We start from the raw sequence: 25,430 nt of genomic DNA on the forward strand, positions 1-25,430 counted from the left end.
GCGAATTTGGATTCGCTATTACGAAACGTAAGCACTCGATTCTCTTTACGATGACCAAATTGCCTTGTCAACATCAGTCTGTTGATACACTGTAAAGCAAAACATTTGTTAAAAATGAGTAGCCGAGCTGACGCCTTGCCCGGCTTTTATTACATCCAAAAGCTGGTAAAGGCCTCTGTTCTGAACAAATAAGATATTTCATTTAAAATTTTCAAAGGAACTTTGTAATTTTTGAAGCGAAGATAGATTTTAAAAAGTGAAATTGATCTAATTGGTGTACCTATTTCCAACCGCTCAAGGGCGAATTTTTCAAAACCCATTAAAGTTTTAAATTGCAGCTCGTAAAGAGCTAATGAAGAGTAAGTGTAACGAATACTGTGCAATGATTAAGTTCTTGTATAAACCTCGTTCAAAATGGCGCCATTCGGGCACGGTTCGGGAGTCGTACCTTATATATGCCGCACGCGGTAGAACAATTACGTAAGTGTGCCATTGGCGTGGCAGGTTGATTCAGACAGTTTGACTTTGCTGCGACCTTGAGACTGACAGCTGGGTCGAACGCTGAACGTTTTGTCAAACCAAATCTTTGGAAAGCCAGAACTCAACCTTGTTGCCATTTGTACTGACAGCACCTGGGTGAAGAGAGACAGTGCGGAGGAAAGTTTGTTGTCTAGGAAACAACATGGTAATGCAAAGACCAACTGCCTTACGACGACTTATTTCCATTTTTGGGTTGCTCTTTTCATTATATTTGGTACTTATTCCGATATTTGTTGCTTTCTTTTTCTTTTTATTAAGTATGTTTGGTACTCATTTCTTCAAATGCGGTGTTTTCTTTATTGTCATATCGGTGCTTATTTTCATTGTATTGGGCGCTTTTTATATTAATGTCATGATCATTATATACGGTGATTTTAGTGAGCCTCGTTTCTAACCGCACCGTGCCATGAAAACGAGTCATCTAGCCTTCATAACATACAAAGTGTTAGATGTGGCCGCCTTTCTAGATCTCGCTTCTTCGGAAGATGGAGTATCGATGGCTTCGCCTTATATCCTAAAAGCAAAAGTTAGGTCATGTAATTCAAGTATTTCAAAGGGAGAACATCATTCTTGTCTTTGAAATAAACGTGAAGGAGTTATTTGATGAGGTTACATCACGGAGTGCTTGGTCCGAGCTAGAAGGATTCACGATCAAGCAGATTGTTTCCGTCTTGTCTTTTTTACGGGTTCAAAGCGATCAGCGCATATTTCGAAATCGGCCTTTATTGAATTAAGTTCGCCCTGTGAATCAAATTCTCGCTCCAAAGTCGGACCTGATAGATATTATAGGTAGATATGTTGTACTATTATTTCTACGTGTTATCAAGCTTCAATAAGTACAACAACGTCTTCAAGTCCTTGATATTATTTATTGATCACACTAATGAACTTCTTCTGACAAGATCAAGATGTAAAGGCCAAGAACAGATTAATCTCATCGCTTTTATATCGTCCAAGCGGGATTTTGCGGGAACTGTCAATCAGCTGTCAAAATCTCATCAATCATAAATTTAGGCTAACGTAGTGCCTTGCGCAGTAGTTCTTAAGCGAAAGTACGCTTGCGCACTAAAGCAATTTACATATTTTCCTTCGAGTAACTTTCAGTGACCGAAATGACTTTCTTCTTCGATCTTCTTCAATTTTCAATGTCATCGCCAAACGACGTGGACAAAACAAAACAAAGAAATCAATATAAAAATTACAAGGAACATTTTCATCTTTTTACAAATGAACATTCTTGGCTAAATACAAGAGAAATCAACCATTAAATGAAATTACATAACAACACTTTACAAAGAAAACTTAAAATAGAACACAACCTTCTTGTCCGAATCTTGGTTCCGCCTTTTTCCATAAATTAACTTGCCACGCGCTTACAACCAGTCGTATAGCTTTAATTAAAAGTACAGTACTTGTTGGTACAACAGATCTGGTACAATAGGTATTTCCGTAGTAATTACTTAAGGATTAAAAGTCATTAAGGGTAAAAGTTAACTGGTACAAATTCAACCCGAAACACGGCGGAACTACACCGAAAACTACCAAAAAAAATAAGCAAGTTATTTCCAGTCATGTTCTGGAAGCAAGATAACTAAAGGTAAAAACTTAGAAAATGTGTGTTGACAAGGCATAAACAACCTATTGTTACTTTTTTAAAAACCAATTTGGGCGTAACTATTCATTGGTACGGTTTCCGAGGAAACACTTCAAAACACTTCAAAACAAGACTTCAAAACAAACTTTTGCTTCACATTGAATTGGTACCAGGAGAAAACAACTTTTGATCAGGATAACTAAAATTATATCTACAACAACTATTGCGTTGAAAGATATGACTAACACGGTTTCAACTGTGTCACTTTTTAAGCATATAATCTGAACAGTTCCAAGAAGTCCAGCTAAGAAGGCAAAGTGTCTCTTGTTGGTGACTTTCACAGTTACACGTAATTAAACACAAGTAAATGGAATAACTACACACTAAAGTTATTGTTATTCAAACCGCAATATTCGAGAGTAATTATCAGCAATGAAATACCGTTTAATGATTAAAGTATCCGAATAAGGACCAAATTTAGTAAAAACAACTTTGAAACTTTTACTTTGAAAAGAGTCTATTTTTTTTGTATAACAGATAGCAAGAGAGGATGAACCTTCATCCTCTCTTGTAGATAGTTAATCTTATTGTAATTTCTATGAAGGCTTTGCAACGCATATTCCATGCACACAATCTTCTCTAAAGCCGGTAGGCCATTCGGGATGCGAGACAGGAGCTGTGAAACACAGCTGGCCTGCTCTCTCTCCCCTTTTGTTCCTTGTTGATATTGGTTGGGTAACTAGGAAGGCTTTGATTCGCGGGGGAGGGGAGAGGAGCGTGAGCAATGGGGTGAATTCAGTAGCATGTTGCGAATAATTTGGAAGATACGGAAAATATGTTCATTTTGACGACTTAGCTGCTGATATCGCACAGGTTACAGGGTCATAAGATGGAAGACCTAAAGGTTGCTGGGGAGTTGGTAGGGCTAAGAGTTAACACTGAGAAACAAAGCTGAACGTCATTACCGCGCAAAACTGACTGGAAGAAAGGTCTTAGTGGGAAAGTGTTACCAGTAGTAGTGGTGAGGCAGATAAAGATATCAGGGACGGCGACGGCAACAAGCATGTCAAAAAAGCAATAGGCTTAATAACCAAAACAACAACCATGTATGTGTATTACACTTTTTAGCCCACTTCTTAGCCGTCATTGCACGACTCGGACGTGAAATTTCCTGATGGGCCGTTTTATGGAGGAAGTAAACACACGACGACGAATTTTTCTTTCTCTTTCTAAACTTGGGTGCGGTGTCCAAAAATTCAACTCCAAGAAATTTCACCTACATTTGACATTTAAAGCGAGTTGGAATAATCCCTACGACGTTTGAAAAAACGCGAATTCATTTTGATAGTGACGTTTTCGCTGCCGTCGCCGTTGTCGTTGCTAAAGCTCCCTATCAAAGCTCGCATGAATAAAGCAAGACGGAGGTTCGCCATGTTGAGAGCCCCCTCTCTACCATGGAGGAAAAAGCTGGTGATCTTTTCAAGTAATAAAGTCAAGACTGTACTACTTCGAACAGAGATTACTAAAGTCCTGCTAGTTCCAAGATTTGTGAACAACTTCATCAGGAGCACAATATTCTTGGTAATCATGAAACGGCCGGAAAGCCGCGGACGAAGACTCTGGCGACAGTCAGAACAAGATCCTGTCAGACTCAGAGAGTTAAAGCGTAGGGTATAGACGTGGCTGAGGTACACATTTTCGAGGAGGCCGGAGGGGAACATTGCCGGCCATAAAACAATATAAAACTGAATTCCTTGAATGGAATCCGCAGGGCCATAGGAAGAAGGGCTGTGCAGTCCACTTGGAGAAGTGCTCGTTGGCAGAGCTGCAGGTTGAAGGGCTATCTTGGACCGCATCACAAACAAGACAAAACAGGAACAGATTGACCACATTGGTTTTGTAGTTATGCTTCGCCGCTAGGAGCTGAGGCATTCCAAGAAACGCGTGATTTGTAAAACGCCACCTCGTTCCCAAGGCTCTTCCTTCGTAAACAGGGCCCGCGCGGCCCAATTTACAAGGGGAATGCCCTGGGAACGAGGTTGGTGCAACGCTTGTGCGTTTGAGGTGTAGCAAATAAAGAAATCTCACCGACGAAATTTATCCAGACACCTTACCACCATCGAACCACTGCCGTACAACTTGGCCGGTTTGGAACATGAGAGGTACGCGCGCCTGAATGCAGCAAGTAATTTAGAATTCTGAAAGTTTCTTAAAATCACTAAACAAATACCAAAGACGAAATCACTTCTACGGCAAGAAATCGCCAAACGTTCCAGGACAAATAGTTGCAAAACTGACCGTGGGTCATATATCATATTCTCTACAGTGTCAAAACCCCGATACATTGGTAAACACTTTTTTGCCGGGAATACCCCGTAAATATTAAATTTTATTGAGAAATCTAGCTTGTATTGGTTCAATGTATTAAAAATAAATATCGGTAAATCTCTCTTGCGAGCGAGTTTTACCGAATAAATACACCCTCCTTCACTCTACAATAGGTCTTTTAACAAAAAATATATATGAAGTGATGTAAAATTACTGAAGCACAGCCGAGATGTTTTTGTAAGACGTGGAAAAGTGACGATTTAAATTAATTTCAATTCTCTACATATTCTTTTAGATCCCCCCGCTTATTTCTCCTTTTTATTTCCACTTTTCTTATGAAATGGTTGTGTTATACAGTTTGTGAAATGGAAACTGATATCCATGTATTGCAAGTATTTAAAAATTATCCCTCGAAATCGCGCGGAACTGTATCGCCTGATAGCCGACGAGGCCGCTAAGCCGAATTGGCTAAAATCAGGGGATAATTATATTCCGCAAGATAATGATTAGGCAGGATAATTGTTTTAGTATTCAACACATTGATAACAAGGCACGGTTTTATTGCAGAAAAGCTGGAGAAGATCCTTGTTTAAAGCGCTCTGTCCCGGACACACGAATGACGTATTTCGCAGGATATCTGTCACGGTGTACGTACGCGCGGACCAATATCGAGTGCACCATGACCATATTTGGAAATGTTATACTGTGACGTACGAATGTATGTAATGCTGTAATACTTTCAGTGATGATATTCTGAATTGTTGAATAACGAAATAATCTTTGCTCTTAGTTAATAGCACAGGTTATATTTTCCTTTGCTATTCGTTAATCGTTAAAGGGGCTTATTAATACACAGGCATGATAGTCCGCACACCTGCATAAACTTGAACCAGTGAAACGTGATATTAAAAAAACAAAAATTCACCAGACCGTTGTTACACTTTCCGACCGCAAATTCATTGTGTATTCACGCAGAACAGGGCACCAATTGTGTCCTCTCCACTTCGTCTTGCTCCTTTTGTAGAAGGAGTTATAGTTACCGTCACGGAGTTATCGGCCTGATCAATTTACACGTTCGATTTCTTTTTCTGTTGTTGTACATCGCACGGTGATAATCGGCTAGATTCCACAGATTTTCGTCCGCTCAATCATTTCATGATCAAATTGGGCCATTTCGGCCCGATTAATCACGATTGACACGATTAACACGTGGAAATGTAGCTAGTCTTTATTTTTATTTTGCCTTCCATCTTTTACACACAGTAACTCATTATAAGATGCGGCATCTCTTTAATAGGCAGGCCGGGAGATCCAGCTTGAGTAAAATCAGTTGTAGCTCTATCGTTGAGCTTTTCCGAAGATCCTCCGTGATTGTAATGATTAACTCTGATATTAAAAGTCATGATACAGAATAAAATTAAGAACCGAATTGAAACAGACAAAGAAATCAGTCCCATCGCCACCACGTGCGCCAGGGCAAAATTTAATGATATTCAGAAGCTATGTCACGCCGTGTGAATATTGATATCGTTCTTATTCGGCTAAATCCTGACCTCAATCTCCAACACTGGGCGTCGCAACACTGACCGCCAATCAAGAGAGATGGCAAAGAAACCGAACACTGACCAGCAGGAAAACAATGCGTTTTTTTAGCTTACAGTAGGAGTTCACTTGTCATGTTGTTGTGTGTATGATTTTGTTTTTGTTATGCCGCAACAGTTTTTGCATGTTAGAAGTTATATATCGAAGATTGGCCTCCCCGATAAACTACTTCTTTTTTTCTATCCTAGAACCTTCCATACAAAATATAGAATTCCGCTGTACAGTCGAACCTCTGATAACACCGCGGTGCCTCTTCATAACGTCTAAGTTCCTACAACTGCCTTGTTCCCTTGCCCCACCTCGTTATCTGTTAGCATACTAAATCAAAATTGCAAAAACCTCCCCAACAGTGATCATGAAATTCTGATTCCGTTACAGGGATCACTATATATGGGAGGGGCCTTCTTTCATCCGGAATTTGCTTCGAGCTTTCTCCGGAATTCCTTTTCTTTTCCTTTTGGTTTTGGTACTTTCTCCGTGACTGTCTTTGTTTTTTTTAATATTTGCCCATCTATCCCTCAATTCAACGGTTGAACCCGGCATTTCCGCTTTGCGTCCGATGATGTAATCTCAGCCCCACTCAAAGGAGTACTAAGTCCTTGGTTGGCATCCTGTACATAATTTAAAAGGTACAATATTTACAAGTACTGTACCTGTGGGCGTCGATTGTATACAATTCACCAAACTAAAACATTCCACTGTTGCCAGTTTAGTAAGACATCAACCTAATGGAATTATAAACGCAGCACAAGAATGCATTGCGTAACATCTAGAAGTCGCGTGTGCGTCACTAAGGGTCAAAAAGTAACATCTGATTCCTGTGTTTACGTCGTTTCCATGATCGACTGGTGTGTCCGGCGACCTAATTTGATACCCTGTCACGTTCGTATTGACCGTGTTAAAAATAACTCCCAATTAAGTGCTGGATATTATCGACGGAGGAGTGATGTGTAAATCGTTGGGATGAATAGTTTTCACGGAACGTTTACAGAGAAAATTGAACTTTACTCACGACAAAGAGGGCATACTGAAGAGAGGGAAGACGAAACATTGCCCGGTAGCATTTCTAGCCCAGTTTTAAGATGTCTGTTAAATTTATACGGTCAAATTCAAAAATCATAGAATGCCAAGTTGTTCTACTCGACAACTCGCAGTTTGTCACGTCATTTGGCCAAAAGAGTGTGCTAGCGAGGGAGTTGTTCGACAGAGTTTGTCATCGAGTTCAAGTACCAGCTAACAACAAACAGTACTTCGGTCTTCAGTGCATGGATCGCGAGGATGGAGATGTTAACTGGGTGAACCTGGACAAGGAAATTCGTCCCTCTCGAAAACCCGCGCCGCTGATGTTCCAGTTCGCAGTGAAAGTATTTCCACAGGAACCCCTTTTATTGGAGCACAACATGCAAAGGCAGATTCTGCTACAGCTTAAAGCGCTCATAAACAGAGGCAAGTTTTCTCTCCCCATCAACAAGCATGCTGAAATCGACGGCTTTTACGTGCAAGCCACTCTCGGAGATTTCATCGCCAAGCGACACAAGCAGGGATATCTAGAGGGTCTTCTCGGATTGTTTTACTGCCCACCCACGGGCATTAATTCCGAAGAAGACATTAGCGAAGAGCATTACGAGGTCATGGTACGGGATTTGCACAAATCGCATCGCGGGATGACCCGAGAGGAAGCTGTATCTGCGGCCCTGGAAGTCTGTAGAGAATTACCGAACTATGGCGCATGGATGCACTACGGCGGAACTGATCAATCCAGCGGGAATGATGTGGTGTTCGGCGTTTCAATTCACGGCATACGAATCTGTCAGCTGAAGAGCACATTCCCTGAAGCCGGAGAAGTGTGTCACAATTTCCAGTGGCGCGACATTATTTCAATGTCCTCTGAGAACTCAAAGTTTTGCATGTACCTTACGGAAGCTGGAGCAGCGGAAGAGGATAACATCACATCTCGGGTTTTTCGCTTCAACAAAGGCTTGTATGGCTACAAGGCAGCGCAGCGCTTGCTGATAGACGCGGAGAATCACCAGAAGTTTTTCTTTGAAGACAACCCTGAACGAGCCATTGTAATAAGAAGTCTTTCTTTGGAAGCGAAAGCTGCGAACAGGATTCGTTCTCTTCGTTCCAGGTCGGATGGCGCTGTGATGACTCTTCCCTTCAGGAGACGAAAAATGACGTAGAGCATGCTCTGAACATTCAAGACAATTTTTGCCCACAAAACGCAAAACTGCCGAACTGTATTCATCATAGATGATAAGCCCCGGCTAAAGCGTTCGTAGTGATATTTGTTCGCGTTAAAAATTAGCCAAAGAACTATTTTCAAAAATATTATTGGTTGATTTTTTTCTGAAAGCTTTAGCTTTTTGAAAATATGGAATCTATAAAATGATATGTAAAAATCGTTCACAGGAAAGATGAAAATATCACGATATCGATAGAGATGAAAGGATGTCAAATATATTGCAACTGACTTTATATATATTAATATTCAAAGCTTTCCTTTTGAAAATTTTTATTTTTTATGAGGATATTTTCAATAGTTCAGATGGAAGCTGGTATGACTGATAGCCTAGTATTTAATATTTTTCTATGTGTAAGAAATCTTTCCGTCTCGAGAGGGGAAAGTGTGCCACATGAGCGTCTATTACTAAAGTTACAGCGCCATGGAATAGATCGTTCTCTATTATTGTGGTTTAGAAATTTTAATTTCCGACAAACAAAATGCAGTGTGTCGTGATATCGGGTGTGACCCCAATCTCGTACCCAGAGTCCTCAGGCTCTTTGACTGGCGATTCGAAATAGCTATAAGTAATCTTATTTGTACGCAAAATTATAAGTGGAATAACTTGCCTAAATACGTTGTATATGCTGATTCAGTAACTCTTTTTAGAAACAGACTGAAGACTTTAAAGAAAATTAACTAAAATTTTCAGAATTAGTTAAACTGGGCGCGAATGTACCCAACTTTTGGGTCAAAAATGTATATACAGTATATAAATATTATAGTAAAAAAAACAACAACATCATTTTAATACTTAGGTGTATGCAACTTCGTTTCCACGGTCTGAGAGAAGAGAGAGGACCCTGAGAACGAGGTGTATGTCTAAATTAAAGGTAGAGTTACTATTGTGATGATGATGATGATTATTATTATTATTATTATTATTATTATTATTATTATTATTATTAACTTTTCGACGCTTTTAAACTATTGAAAGTGAGAATGAAGTAGGAAATAGAGCAGAAGAGGAGAGAAGACGAATATCGCGTTGTATTTTTATAAGCTTTGTATTTTTAGGCTGGATAAAGCAATGTAAACTGAGAATGTCTTGAGTTGTTATCCATTTCACGATGTAAATAGTGTGCAAAAATTGATTTCCAATTATGTTATTGAATTTTATTGCATGCAACCATACTTGTACAGTACGCTTAGAGTCATGTTGATTGTAAAATTTATTTTATTATTCGTTATTCAATAAAATTATTATTATTATTAAATTTTTTAATTATAATTATTATTATTATTATTATTATTATTATTATTATTATTATTATTATTATTGTGGCTGTTGATGTTGTTATAGAAGATTTACAGTGACGATAAGTTTGTCCCATGATACGAGTGTGAAAATAAATATTCATCTGATATTAAAATGCATGTAGAAGCCTTTATGAATTATTTCCTCGATCCTCCAGGAGATGGCACAGCATCCGAGTGCTGCTTACGCTTTTCAGCGCCCCTTAAAAAAAAACATTTTTCTGAAGTTCTATTCAATGAAAGTATTGTTACTTCATGCAATTGTATTCATTGCACTCACTTTGTATCCGCCTTTTACAATCCAAAAAAAAATATATCTTACTGCAAAAACCGAGCGACTGGGATTCAACCATGAGACCAATGAGCGATCTGTGACCTAATGGTCTTGTGTGAAGCGGTACTATTTGAATAGCAGATACTTTGCATATTCAAATTTCAAGGCATAGCTATAAACAGTCTTTTCTGGGAAAGAAAAAAAAATAAAGATCATAATATAAACACAATATGCTCGCCGCATGGTATATTTCATTATTCCACAATTGGTTGAACACTGTGTTTGATGCAATAAGCCACCACAACCCTTATTTAGAAAGCGCGAATGTACGTGAAAAACTAGAAAACCACCGTTTTCTTCCTCTGTTTTTTTTTTCCGTCGTGCTTGAGTTAACGCACCCTGCTAGCAGAGGTTTCCTTCTGGCAAGTCTTTTAGCATGTACGAAGTCGTTCGCGTCTGTAGTATTTCGCGTATATAGTCGGCTTTTCTACAACAACGTTTAAAGACAGCCGTAAAAAGACTAGCAAATAGAAGCGACAAGATAAAAAACCTCTGCTTGCACTGATTTCCCTCAATCTCGTCGTACATGAACACAAGAATACTCAACTAAGTTTCCACGCTTCCTCGGCTACGAATTCGTACAAGTTACAGTTAATCGGAAACGTTGCATGGAGCACCTTTGCCAGTTTCTCTTCCTAGAATTATTTTCCATAATTGAACGTTTTACTCGGTACTGGGTTTAAATAAGCAGCTATAATTTACAAGTTAACATCAATGGCACACCCCGTAGGCCTCCCACGCAGTACGTGCTTGTTTGAGCAATGTTTCAGCGATGATATGTTCATCGCTTAATAAAAGGTAGCAATCACACCCTAGACTTTAAGCCTTCTGACACCCAAATAATGCATCTGCTTTTCGTATAGTGTAATAAATCAGTATGCATGGTTTGCGCGCAGGTCTCTCATAAAATTTCAAATTCTCCTATAGCCGCGTTCGTGTTTGTATCTGGCTTTGTAAGAACGCACATCATATACTTTATTTCCAGAAGATTTCGATCAAAGATGGGCATACTTTTAAAATAATCATTTAAACTTACATAGCGCTTTTTACGTGAACGAAAGATCTTTACGAAAAGGCTTTACATTTGCCAAGTTGATCACAAAAACAAAACAATGTAAAGTCCATAACTACCACAGCTCAATAGAGAACACTAAAATGAATCCAGTCGTAAAAAAGTGAAACCCTACAACGATAAAAAAAGAAGTGAATAAATAGCTTTAACGGCACTTTTCTCCCTTTTATAACAGCAACAGAAAAATAGTAACAATAAAACCTTAATTAACCCTTAAAAATATCAGTCATACACGAAACTAAAGGAACATTTTATCTAAGCGTATATGAGAATAACCGAGAAAACCATTCAATTTCCAAACGGAATGTCCCATTCTCAATCATACACCTGCTTTAATTTAAGGTAAATTGAGAACTCAAAACTTTAATATTTTCCACAATGAACCAAGAGAAAGGAAGAAAACAGTTGATATGATTTCCAGGAATTTGGGTTAATTAGTTTTCATGATCGATCACTTGCTCGCGTGATGAGACGCGTATGAGTCGCTATGAGACACCGGTTATCGTCAGTTCAGGATATTAAGGCAAACTATTAATCATAATCAGGGATGTTCCTGTTCATTCTAAAATATAGCGTGGGTATATTTTTGAAATAAAAGTGTAAAACTAGAATCATTACGTACACGCATTTGCTCTTTCTGAAACAAACCTCAGATTATCCTGAAACTGTATTCAAATTGGCGTAACTCAAATTTCTCCGAAATTGGCCAGTTGATAGAATAAACTGACTGAGTTTGTAAAACTGAATTTCTCCCGTTTGACTTTCCTCTATATTACTCTTCTGAAAAAACTTTAGAACATCAAAAATTTTAGCAATGCTTTTAGTATTAACGCTGTCTCACAAGTGTGGCCAAATATGCACACTTAAAGATAAATAATTCATAATATTCGAAGGAACCTTATGTGTTAAAGAATCCGAAAGAGTAACTTGTTCTTTATGATCCACTGATTAATTAATGTTTCCTGTATTTCAAGAAAAAAAAAAGCATTATATTGCTTTCGCCTATAAAGCAAATCCAAGGTAAAATAACTTTAAAAATACTGATTTTCTTAAGGCCAATTTTTGCACTCTGTCCGGTTGATGTTGCTACGAGTTTTTGCCTTCCAAAATATACGAACACATCTATGAATGAACAGCAAAGGTCGTTTTGTACATCTCACTGAAATAAAATGGCTTCCTTTTTTCGATTTAGACATTAATCAAATTTAACAGATTTAATCTTTCTCTCTGTAACAAAGCACAGGAACACAAAGTTTTTTTCTGCGTGGGTATTTTTTTTTTTTGAAGAGCATAAGTGAGTCACATTCGCTGTCATATGTGAAAATAACGATTTCAAAATGGTATAAATATGACGCCAAAATTGTCAAAAAGCAAAGATTATTGACTAGGATACAAGATACTGAGGATTATTTTCCAATCGAAGTCAACGAGGACTGTGAAAATGTCAAGTAAGTGATTTTCTTTATATGCTACCAGTATAATACCTAAGCCGTAACACTCAGTCGCAATTGAAAGATTTGAGTAAATATTGATTCAAAAATGTCGAATTCGAAGTTTACACTGATTCCAAAATTTGAATCTAGCACCTTTGCAACAAAAGCAAAAACTAATTTAGAAAAGATATGTCTATAACTCGGGAACTGCGCAAGCTAACATGTTGCAAAACAATACGAAAGTTAGACTCAACTTTTCCAATCGCCCACCCTCGCCCTATGTTGCCACTTTTTTTCCAAAATGAGCTAAGTCTATATGAAAACGACAGTGTTGATGATGATGATGATGATGATGATGATAATGATGATGATGATGATGACAATTTAAAGAAACTAAACGCTGAATAGAACTTAGAAACAATCTTACGTCCCTTTACATACTTACGAATGCATACCTGGTTTTGAAAATCAGTGAAATGCAGAAGTCAAACCATAAGATCAATGCTTATCTCAGTGGTAAAATATATTCTCCTTTTTCTTTGGCAGGATTTGTAACGACAGCGCTAGCTTTAATATCTGTTTCGTGTTTGGTGTATTGTACACCTCAGCAGAGATATTCTCCTCATTGCAGACTCGATAAAACTACAAAAGACTTGATATGGCATTTGTTACCATTGTCTGTGAGACTTGGAGGAAAGGTTTTCCGCTCCTATATGACCATAGTAAGACATTCATTCATTCGTTCGTTCGTTCATTGATTCAATCATTGATTGATTGATTGATTCATTGATTGATTGATTGATTCATTCTTTTATTCTTTCGTCATTTTATTTATTCTCTAAATTCTTCTTTCTCTCGCAAAGTCGTCCATTTGTTTATTCTGTACACTCGTAAACCGTTAACACAATTTGACGATTTTAATTAATGGAAAACGGTTTAAGCTTTCTTGCTTTACCATGTTTGAATTCCTCATTTCTCCTTACTTCAAAACCGTTCTCTTTCAGTCCAAAAAATGGCTTACACCATCGGATCAGTGGAAAACTGCAGACTTCTCACTTTCTGTTGCACCGGGACCACTTAACACCACTGGATTGTTGGTCAGTATTTACATCATTTCTATTTCAGTTAGAAGTTAAACGTAGATACAGATTAAATGTTTAGTTTAAATCATCTGGTCCACTCCTTCTCTAGGCTCAGAATATCTTGAAACTTGAGGCTGTGGTTTGGGTGGGGTGGTTAAAAGGGAACGCTGAAAAGACAAATGTTATTCACAAGACTCAGTCTTGCCTTGATTGGACACACGTAGAAAAACTTTGTTTATAAGGATTATTTTTTGGAGAAGACGTAATATTGAGACTTAATTACGTTGACATGCGTCATAAGGAGAAGGTAAACTAATGGTGTTATGACGCAACATACTTTCACTACCTTATTTGGAAATGCCACGTTTTCAAAAAGAAAGAAAGAAAAGATATATTTACTGATTTCCCCCATTTTTTTTCGGGTATGCAAACAAAAACCACATTATTTTATTCAATTTCGTCACATTTCTCCGATTCTACATGATTCCATAGTCCCCATTTTCAAGCTTATTTTTAAACCTAGTTTGTAAATGACATTTAATTTAATTCAACCTGCACTGCAGCTCAAAGGTTGCCTCTTAATATATAAACTTTAAACTTTAAAACAACAACTACTACTATACTACTACTACTAATAGCAAACTCACTCATTATGAGCGAGTTCATACACCACTGGGCCACGCCCTTCATGGTCTGTTGCCCGCCTTATATTGATTTGTAATAACGGGTCTATTTTCAGCCTCAAACCCTCCTTCTTGCTGATCGCAATACTCTGAGCAGCTTCTTGTCCTTGATAAGTTCTTCTACAGCCGAGTTTCAAAGATTTCCCAATGGAACAGCAGTGGCAGGGCATTTGAAGAATCTGGAGGACGAGCTGCGATTCATGATAACTTTACTGCGAAGGCTGGAAAGAATTTTCAGTTTTGTAAGTAATTAACACCAGCAAATGTTTTAAGCTTTACTAAAAAATTATCTATGAAAATAGACTTTACCAGAATACATTCTTGATGGGGGGCCAAGACGGCCTCGAAGCAGAACCTTTTTGTTCATTCGCTATTGTTAAGCAAGGCGGATACTTTGTAGAAAACGTAACACGACAGCGACATGATAGAGACCAAACATGTCACTATCGTATCATCAATTTCCTACGCAGTATCAACCTTTCTTACTTTACTTGTATGCTGCTTATTTTTGGCTGATTAGATCTTTCACAGAACCCGCTTATACCAGTAGCACAAGTTTTTGTTCGCGGTCCTTTGCCACCTATTCACTCTCATTCGGCTATAACATCCTCTTACAATGACAGAGAAAGACGTGCTACAGTTCCATTCACACTCTAATAATGGTTACTTCCTCGAGGCCATCCCCATAAAATATTTCGTTTCCGGTTTTGCTCTCTTTCTTTCTCTTTAATATTGAAAATGAGCGAAAAAATTCGACGTTTCGAAGTTATCATGACTTCGAAACGTCGGATTTTGTCGTTTATTCTCATTATTAATTGTATTTCGAAATGCTTTTTTTCTCTTTCTCTGGTGAAGGTCGGTAAAACAAACAAACAAGAAACAAAAAGTATCAACAGATTTAAACGATCCGGACGCGCCTTGATTATTTTGCTCCCTGACTGTCTGAATGCAATACGTTTACTCTTTTTGTTCATGTCTGACCCTTTGATGATCATGATATTCTGTGAAAAAGACTGTTGTCTCTTTTTAAATTAGGAACAATTATATCACCTCTTAAGTTGCAGGGATCGAGAAAAACAGCAAATGTATCAGAGCTATCTGTGACCAGCGGAAGTCACGTCACAGTAATGACGCCCAGGCGCACTTCCACATTTGCTTCTCATAACTCAACTGGAGCATCAAACTCTACGGTACCCACAATTCACAGCGTGGCGCTCCGACTGTCAGTCATTCTGGACGACTTGTACTCAAGCCTTCTCGAAATGGATGTCGACTTTAACAAGATGCGGAAAACAAAATGCTTGTAATGTCTCGGAGCGAAATATTGGAAAATGGAACAGTACTTACCAGCTAGTGGTCAGTTTCATTAGAATGGCCAGACTGTAGAATTTTATTTAAAATTGTTACCCGGACTGGGTGTTTAGTTAGGGACAACGAGTGAATTAAGCAAAATGTTTGCCTATTAAACTTGAGCTAATTGAAGGATAAAAACTGTCTGTTTAGTGACTAGTCTGAAATAATTTGGAAATTTCTTTACAAACTGTTTGTATGGTGGCGGCATGTTTTTAGACACATTTCTTGTGTCCTAAATGGTGCGAATTGTTGGTAAAACCTCGGATTTCGCCGCTAAAAAGAGCCCTTTTCCGAGAATTGGCCGCCATTGTAAATCCAATGTTCAATAATTTGCTTTAAAACTGTTTTCTGAAAATTTAAATCTATATTGACGCAAAATATCTAGAAAAAGACTTTGTCCATCAAATATTACGACTCTGCAGGAGACTCTTATCAATCACAGTTAGTTTTATTATTATTATTATATTGTTATTATTATTATTATTATTATTTTTATTATTATTTTATTATTATTATATTATTATTATTATTATTATTATTATTATTATTATTTCTATTATATTTCACGAATGCAAGAAAAGGCTGTTTGAAAATATAAAAAATGTCGGTGACTTCACTCTTCTTAGCAATCTTACAACCCTCAGATTTGCTTTTAAAAAAATAATATTTAGTAATACTGATATTCTTATTAGACAAATGACCAATTACAATACAAACATTTTACTGAATATGAATATTCCACACAAGAAATTCACATACTATCCGGCTTTACTACTAAAGAAAGGATAGTAATCTACTGTCAACACCAGCTAGACGCATTCATTGTAGAAGAAGTGTAGAAGTAGTAGACTAGCATTTAGCTCTGATTCATTAAATTACAAACTGTAAACGCATCTACCAAAGAACATAACAATGTGTCCTTTTTATTGTAAAATGATCACTCTGGAAGAAACATCATAAACTTGTATCTTAATTTGCTGTGACCATGATTTGGTTTTATGAACTTAAGAAGCATAATATATTTAATTTACAGAAGAGTTGGGTCACTGAATCACGTTTCATTACTGGAAACTTCCTAAATTTACATTAACGTCCAAAAACTGTGAAATCAAGTCGGTGCTTCCCCTTTCTTTTTTATTGCAACTACGTATACACTAGCGCAGTAGAAACTGCCGGTTCTAAATTTAAATAGTAGGGTCAACCGCAGTTTATGACGCCAGGGTTGCAAATCATAATTTTCTGTTCAGTTTGTTTTAACGGATGTTAACATCATTGCTAATTCAGACCTTCGATTTCATTGCCAGTCCCAAAGTGAATCTGATTTTCAAACATGAATCTTATCCTTCCCGTAAACTGGGGGAAATCCGTTCCGAAAAGCAGCATAAATATGAGAAATCGAAAACTGCCATAAGTTTAATTCCCCTTTACTACGGGAATACTTATTTAAAAGCTTGGCGGAACCTTTTAACTTTGGAAGGGTAATTTCTACTGACAACTTAAATACAGATTCAGTCATTTCCCATTTTGGTTACATACCATAATGTCAGTTTTCCATGGCGATCAGAATCCCCACATTACTATTCCACACATAGCGCTTCCTTGCCATCATTTCTTTCCTCGCTTTCCATGACAACATCTCGAAAACATTTTAAAGCCACGAAGTTTCTTCCTTAATTAAGTCAGAAATGTAGCGACGAATTCTTTGTGGAATGTTGACTTCGTTAAATCTTCTTTCAGCGAATAACGCCTCTCTTCATCTTAACGATGCATTCAAGAAACGACTCAATGAATTGAAGTCGATCCAACAATGACATTAAAGCAAAAGCAAATCTCCTCTTCAGTCCTAAGCAACATTGCCCGGGAAGAAAGAGAATATTAAACCAGGGGAAATTTCATGCTCGAATCTTTAACATGACCAAACTAGCCGTTTTAGGGAATAAAATACACACAATTTGAAAACTGCTTCCTTTCATCCAGTTCCAGTGTATATTGTTTGGGCAGGTGTCACCGATTTCTTGGAAACACCGTCTCCTCGTTAATTATACATTCAAATGATTCCCATATCTTGGGTTATCCCATGACAACGGACTCAAAATTATCTGGCTTGCTGTTTCCTAATGGAAAAATATTTCAATGTTTTTCATCAATGTTTTAAATTAAACGTTTTCTCACAGTCACATCCACGTCTAAAGAGTTAGTTTACGTTAAAAATTTTCCTTAATATTGCTTATGCAATATCCGGATCGAATGGGAAATATCGTTCGAACCTGAAATGTGATTTGAATATTGTTGCTTCTTTTCGTTTGCGAGAGCAAATTATTTTATTTGAAGTTTTTGTGTCCCTTATTAATAATATCATTTTGTTTTGTAACTCGCCTACACAGTATACATCAATTATACTTGGATTCTACTCAATAAAGTGAAGTAAAACTATCAAATAGGCAGTTAATCGGGGTGTTCGAATGTTCAGGCAAAATGTTGACTAATTTGTCCAAAGAAAGATGAATAAAACCCTTGAAAAACATCTAATAAATGTTTGTCTCCGAAGGTTATCCCAAAACGTATCATGAAATTTGTTGGGATGCAGGGTTTCGCCTTTTATAGTTAAATTTTGGGCATTCTAAACTTTATGAGACGTATAGAAAGAATCTAAAATTTCAAAGCAATCCGGCAGAGCAATGTTTTGTTCCCTAACTTATATCAAATCTGCTTGTACGGGAAATAATAACGCTTACTACCCCTGCATTTCTTATTTTCAAGAATCCACCGAGTCTTGGCGATGTAGAAAAACAACACAAAATTAAATGCTTTTTTTGCAAATTCATTTAAGCCCTCGAGCTTGTATTCTCTCTAAAATTTCTGAAATTATCCTGAGGAATACAAAAAGTACTTCTGCCCAAAATGTTAGTGAGAATATTTTAATTTCATGGAGAAATATCTGACCAAATTAAACTCTCAAGCCACAAACAAACGAAGCTACAAACTGATTGAATATTCGGTTTATCAACAGGGTTGATAACTAAAGGTGAATTGGCCTTCGTGAAGAGATTCGAGTGCTAACGCTTCGAGCGTTAGCCTTTTCTCGGAGCGAATCCATGTCGCTCTGTCGAAGGGCTAACGCTCGAAACGTCATCACTCGAGTCTCTTTCCGGTGGCCAGTTTACCTTTATTTTTCAACTCTGTTTTTATACTCCTCACCGACGCAGCACCACAGTTTCTTTAGAAACTAACCCCCTTATACAAACTGATTGGGACGAGAACATCGGAGGTGCGCGTGCAAGCCTGTATTTTCTCTAAAATCACTGAAATTATCCCAGGGAATACAAGTACTTCTGCCCGAAATGTTGAGGAGAATATTTTAATTTCACGAAGAAGTATCACCAAATTAAATTCATGAGTCACAAATAGTAACGAAGCTACAAACAGTATGACTGAGAAGGGAACACCGGAAGTGCCGTTCCCATATGCACCTGCTACACCGGAAATGGCAAGGAAGGGAGATTCCATGAAGTTGCCTTAAAACATAGTTCCAAATCTGAAAAATGACTCAATTTCGAGGCTTTAAAAAGAGAAGAAATTCGCTTAGTGAGCTAGTTACAGCCTTACGTTGGAAAACCAATTTCAAGGTTCAGATATTGTTGTAAATTCCTTCCAGAGAAGCCCTAAATTGATTTGTTTCACCATGCAAGGTAAGGCAATTGTAAACTTTTCTAAGAATTAATTTAATACTTGTTATTTGTTTCAAAATACTGCGGCTGCTGCTTCTTTTGTACAGTTATCGTTAATATGTCTATATTTAATTTGTTGATATAAATAACTAAGTACTTAAAATTAAATTAAGTAAAAACCTAACGTTAAAATGTTATTGGCAAGAAGTGAATGTTTCGTTTTCCTTGATCACTCTTTGTGTTTTAAGCTGGAATTTAAAACATATATTTGACAATTATTCCACGAGCACAAAATTGGATATGAGATGAAAGATAGCCAAGGAGGTGCGTAGCGCCGAGTTGGCTATCTTTCATCTCATATCCAACAAGCGTGAGTGGAATAATTGTTTTACTTAAAACAATCACGAAATATTACCACAGATCTTGCTGATTTCCTTTGCAAAAACAACCAGAAGACAATTTAATGGTCGCTATTTTTCGGGCATGGTATAATGGCTCATATACCATGACCGCTAAGCCAGTCAAATCCCTGGGATTGCAATATCCAATTATCCAGCTTTTATTAAATATATATTTACTTTTCTCTTTCTACAGGAATATTGACTGCGTGTTTCCTAGCTTTTTCTATGATCGCTCTGGCGACTTCTTCTCCAGTTAAACGGCGTTCGTTACCATGCCAAGGGAATAACGTTGTTCATTCATTGCTCAGAGACGCCATGGTTTTGTCTAACGAATTGGCACGCCAAAGCTCTGTCCTTAGCAAGGAAGTGGTAATTTTAACTTTTTGCCCCCTAATTTAAACAAGTTATTGAAACTTTTAGGCTCAGTGTACATATGCAAGACCGAATCTTATAGTTTAAGGAGAATTATATCTGATATGTTGATCATTTTTTATCTGTTTCAATAGCAAGCGTACTTACATTGTAACGTCACGGCTTTTCGTTCACTTCAACAAAAACTAACAATAGGCTATTTCCGAGTTCCAGTGCGAGGCTCTGTGCAAAGCGTTTCATATGAAAATTAGTTTTGTTTGCATATGAATGAAAACTAATTTTCATAATAAAAACTTTGCACTTAGCCTCGCTTTGATAATAAGGTTCACAGGAACTCGGAAATGGGCAATTGACCACTTTAAAATGATGGCAGTAAGAGACAATGCAAAGTGAATACAATTGCTCATTCCGAAGTTCAAATGGAGACTTAGAACGAGTTTTTAAATTTTCTTTTAATCAGAAATTAGAGTCCATCACAAGAAAGATCACATTAAAATTAGTTAGTTTACCGAGTTTGAGGTTCTGTTGTTAGATTGTAACCATGTCGAAGGCTTTCAAAAATCCAAAAATTGACTTAATTTGTATGGATTTGGTGAACGTCATCTCAGAATAAGAGACATTTGTCTGGAATTTGGGCGACCTTAGACAGGTCACAGCCCGATTACAACGCAATGAAACATAACCAAACTTGGTGAACTTACTATAATTTTGTGCGATCTTTCTGGCGATGGGGTTCATTTCTTCATAAAACGCTATTTGAACAATGTGTAAACTAGGGTGAGTCATTTTATGAACTTCGGAAAGGGCAAAAGTTTAAAAATTTTTGCAAACATTATTTCTTATTGTTAATTTACTTGGTTTCTGATCTTTCAGTCGAAAAGATGGCCAACAGATCCCTACGAAGAAAGCGATGTTGATTTGTTCATTCCGCTTGGAAGTTGGAACAAAACTGGACAAAAGGTTAGCAGCATATAAGATGCAGAAATACTATAATACTATTACTAGACTTGCTAATACTATTTCTTAAACATACTTGGCCAATGAAGTGGATTTCGTTAAAGGGAATAGGAGGGACTAACTACAAAATGTCATGTCCCAAAAGGAGTGGGGGGGGGGGGGGGGGGGTTATAAGAGAGGGAGAACTTCAGCACAAAAGCCGACTTCCCCACAGCGGGTTTATTAGAGAGGGGGGTCTTAATAGAGCTTTTACGGTAGTTTGGGTAGCTAGGCGCACTTCTACTATAAACAAAGCATTATAGTTACATTTTTTTGTGGAGAGTTGCTTATCGTTTCCTTTCTGTCTTTCAGCCTTTACGGATCCTCAAAGCAAACTGCCGTATATTGAGGAGATTTATCCCACTGCTGGATAATTCCACGAATGAGCTGAGTCGATTCCCCGTTGCTGGAGGTGTACGAAACCAATTGGTGGAACTGAAACATCAGATAAAGACACTGATAAATTATTTGAGACGTATAATGGCAATCATGAAATCAGTAAGTGTCAATTCCCTTTTTATGCTCTTCGAAATAATATTATGTTTATTTAATCTGGATGTCAAAAATTTCCACATCTGAAAATAAATTTTGTACATACTATTTGAGAGAGCAAAAGTCTATCATATTGCATTTTATGCGTCTAAGTAAACGTGGTTTTAATGATGACAACGTTAAGTTTTCAGTATAATGATACCATGACTTTATATGATTTGACAAAAAAGTATAAGCGCTTGTGTGTTTAATGTGTTTTCCTCAAATGTTTTGCGGTGGATGTTTTTAAATTTACTTCCACTAGTTTTCTTTACAAATGATAGTTGTGGTTGATATGCTTGACTTAACTAGTTTCACTTGACAGTTTTTTTTTCTTGTGTTATTTTATCTTACAGCAAGGAAGAGAACAAAGTGACAAAGGAAGAAAGAAACTATCGACTCCAGAAGACCGGATGACTAGCAGTTCTTCAAATATTGGCTCGCCGACCATTGAAAATGTTACTCTCCGAACCAAGCTTATATTGGATGACCTCCGCGCAAAGAGTTATGATCTGATGTCTGACTTGATACAGACTTGCAACTGAAACAAACAAACCATAAAATCCTGTTAAATGGCTGAGAACAAAAGTGTATTCAAGTAAATGCAAGATGTAATCTTGTTAGTTGTACTTCCTATGGGAGAATATATACCGTTATATTACATTAATATAGAATACTGTTGTGCCTAGAAAGTTAGGCATAAAATAAAGAAAACGTAAACGTAACAAAATAACTGGATTCAACTTAAATTTAATGAGTATGAATTAAAGTATGTGAAAATAATACTTATATATAGTACATCAATGAAAACAGAGTTGTAACGTTAAAGGTTGTATTAAATAAAAATTTTAATAGCCAAGAATGTATATTTCTTTGAATATTTACCTTATTATAGGCAATAAACGCGAATTTTAAAAATCCTCGTTGATTTTTGTTAACGTTAATTTCCGCGTCATTAATTAAGTCGCGCCTTCTAAAATTTTAGCGACCTTAATTTCCATTATTTTCGTCCCAACTCCACTCGCACGGCAAGGCAGTGGGCCCGGCGAAAGTACTCGCGCGCATGCTTCAATGGCCAAGCCGTCCGTAACCCTATTGAAAGAATTGAAGCCACTCTTCAATCAATTTCTTGCATTAAGATGGCCATAAAAATGCTTTACTCTACGTCCTAAAAGTTTGGCTTGTTTAGATTGAAATTTGTTCCATACTTTGTCATAAGCCAACACAATAACACTTAACCTTATTTACTGCCCGAGCTGTCTGTGAGCCAAAAGGAAGTCGCGTCTGTCCCTTCACGGCTTCAAGAGCATTCGAGGCGAGATTGTTTCTGTTTAAGGACGTTCGCGCTAATTGTTTATGCGCATCTTTAGTGGGCAAGTAACGCACACGCCACGCAATGTCACGCGCAATTCATGGTTGACGATACACGGAGGTAAACACACATGTCGGCCGATGTGACAGCATTAAAAAGGGGAAAAGGGGGAAATTCATATCCGTTGCACAGTTTTAAAAACGAAAACTTAACGTGAAACGATTAGACGGGTTAAGGTTGCAACAAAAAGCCCAAGTAAAGGCGTTGATACTGTCCTGCGGGTATTTCGCGCGAAGAGATTTATATATTTACTTGACTCTCGATATAACAAAATAATTGAAATGCAGTACTTTATGTAGTCTCTTCGCCAAACGAAGTCACCTTTAAGCTTTTTTAAGTTTTGATACTAAACAAGGAAGTCTTACCTTACAAGAGCAATTTTATTGATCACCAATCCCGTGTACAATCAATCTCCACATACCCATTCTACGTAAATAAATAAGCTTACTTCTCACATTTTCGCCTCGCTAACGGCTATAGATGCATTTTCTTGGCATTGGCTAAACAGCTGTATAAGTTTTGAAGGTAGAATAACAATAAACAACTTAAACGATCAGAGTTTTGAAAGCACACTCGAACGAAAGCATTGACTCGAGCAATCATTGTGAGCTGTGCATGATGGGATAGATATCCCTGTTTAGGCTCCAGTGCTTCTCTGACCTGTCACGCAAAAACGTGAATTTGGAATCGGCTAGCTTGTCTTCATTATAACTCTCTTAGATGTCTGGTGACCCCCACTGTTTTTTCAATTGATCACTTTCTTTATCGATTGTCTACGTTTTAGAGAAAATGAAAAAATCTATGGGGCAGAAGTTTGATTATTTTCTATTTTTCTGTCCACGCGCCATCGAATTACACTCATTTTGTCTGTATGACGGTCGTAAATGTCCTCTTTAAGGGCTGCATTCAATTACAAGGATGACACCAGTTGGACTAATTTACGAAACATATACGCTTAGATAAAATTTGACTAAAATAGTTTGTCTCCAGTTACTCACCTTGAATATTTTAAACTTAAAACTGTGGAGATCATTTTGAGTTACGAAGGCCCAACTTTTCAAAATCAGGGTATTTTTCCAGCGCTGTATCTCTGAAACGAAGTCGGTGACCCCCAATTTTTTTTGCATTTCTGACATCAAAAACTTATTAGCTAACCTTACCTAAAGTATGAAAAAAATCTGTGGGGCAGAACTTTTTCGCGCGAACGTCCTTAAGGCTAGGAAATGAGGTGATAAGGTCACATAACGATAAAATCACGTCATTATTTCTGAAGAGCCCCGTCTAAAATCCGCCATCTAAGGTTTCTCCATTTCCCCAAATGCTATCAAAATTGTCGTGAAAATTCGCTCAGAAGTAATCAGAATAACGATCACTAACATTCCAGACATACAATTATAGAATTTACAATGAAAAGCTCGGAATTAAAAACCAAACACAATAAAAAAGAAAACGTTACCAATGTCAATTCAGCTTAAGCACTTTCTGGGTTTCAGAGCACTTTTAATTTGAAGGATCATTACTACCACTTCTCATCAGTTGATAATAAAATAATGAAGTAAAAAATACCTTATTATGAGTAAACAAGTTATGGCTATTTTTGTTTACTTAATAGGTAACCATAGCAACAACAAAACCTTTTAAAGACAGCCCTAATTTAAGCTTTATGGAATTATAAGTCAAAAACGAACTCGGTGATCCGCATTTTTTACTTTTGAATAGTAATCATCTTAATAAATAAGACCTTAATAATTAACAATTATTCACCAAAGTGGAGGTGAATAGTATACACTTCATGCATGGTCCAACGGGAAACAATTAGTTTTGTTTTCGCTAGAGTCCGGATGTTTACCGAGACGAAGGACTCTCGGGAAAACAAAACTAACTAGTTTCCCGAGGGATCATACATTAAGTGCTTTGTTATATATTTAGACTTTCCCTTCAACAACTACAGCAAAACAAACAAACAAACAAACAACTGAGAGGGCAACAACTGCAGGTCGGGATACAGTTGATCAGTGACGCGTGACAAAGAATCAACCAATCACAGTTCTCGTTTTGTTGAGTGAAAGTCTAGGTATATAACAATGATGGATATTAAATATCCATCACTTTCACCGACACTGAGGTGAATAATTGTTTTAGTACATACCACACAAGCTGAATAAGAACAGGACCAAAACTTACTTTTTTTGACAATATACCGACAAATGGTGAGAAAATTTAAAATCTATCGCGCTGCGCGATAAGCCATTTCTTATTGTAGAAAGTTCCGTCTCGCTTTCTTGCGGACAAATAAAACTTCTGGAGGTATTTGTTTAGTTGCTACGTGTCTTTTCTTCGATTGTTGTGTGAATTTTGTCCTGTTGTTGAAACCATACTGTTTCATTGTTTACATTGTAATTATAGTGCTCGACAGTTTTGTTCGTAAACAATGCATTGTACTTTTATTTTTCGCCTTAGAATATGAGGTTTGAAAGATTAAATAACTTACCATGTAATGCCGTCAAACCAAACTTTGTCTCCATTTT

The 25,430-nt window shown here is 37.2% G+C and overlaps 1 protein-coding gene and 2 long non-coding RNA genes across 7 annotated transcripts in view; 1 reads left to right on the plus strand and 2 right to left on the minus strand.

Annotated features, from left to right (window-relative positions):
* Positions 1 to 5,909: 5,909 nt before the first annotated feature.
* The window catches only part of LOC146465714 (uncharacterized), a 55,152-nt gene continuing 35,631 nt past the window's right edge, over positions 5,910 to 25,430 (minus strand). Inside the window, exon 2 of the long non-coding RNA XR_014868206.1 lies at positions 5,910 to 6,675. This is a non-coding gene — a long non-coding RNA (uncharacterized LOC146465714). The remainder of the gene's footprint in view (positions 6,676 to 25,430) is intronic.
* Positions 6,983 to 8,552, plus strand: LOC146465715 (band 4.1-like protein 1). The gene has a single exon (XM_085128232.1). The coding sequence runs from the start codon at positions 7,147 to 7,149 to the stop codon at positions 8,245 to 8,247; it is 1,101 nt and encodes a 366-aa protein (XP_084984358.1). The 5' UTR covers positions 6,983 to 7,146; the 3' UTR covers positions 8,248 to 8,552.
* On the minus strand, positions 13,251 to 24,576 carry LOC146465716 (uncharacterized). Of its 5 annotated transcripts, none has more exons than XR_014868205.1 (3): positions 21,267 to 24,576; positions 17,099 to 17,676; positions 13,251 to 14,430 (listed from the first exon to the last, which is right to left on the minus strand). It is a non-coding gene; the product is annotated as an uncharacterized LOC146465716 (long non-coding RNA). The 5 variants fall into 5 exon arrangements; XR_014868202.1 differs by having other exon boundaries at positions 17,099 to 19,980; XR_014868203.1 differs by lacking the exon at positions 17,099 to 17,676 and having other exon boundaries at positions 21,267 to 22,622; positions 23,268 to 23,540.

Source organism: Pavona decussata, unplaced genomic scaffold (genome assembly GCF_977016875.1).
Source record: "Pavona decussata unplaced genomic scaffold, jaPavDecu1.1 SCAFFOLD_155, whole genome shotgun sequence".
NCBI lineage: Eukaryota > Metazoa > Cnidaria > Anthozoa > Scleractinia > Agariciidae > Pavona > Pavona decussata.

What these genes read in the sequence shown, in the direction of transcription:
- LOC146465715 (XM_085128232.1), top strand. Translation starts at nt 7,147, where the DNA reads ATGTCTGTTAAATTTATACGGTCAAATTCAAAAATCATAGAATGCCAA.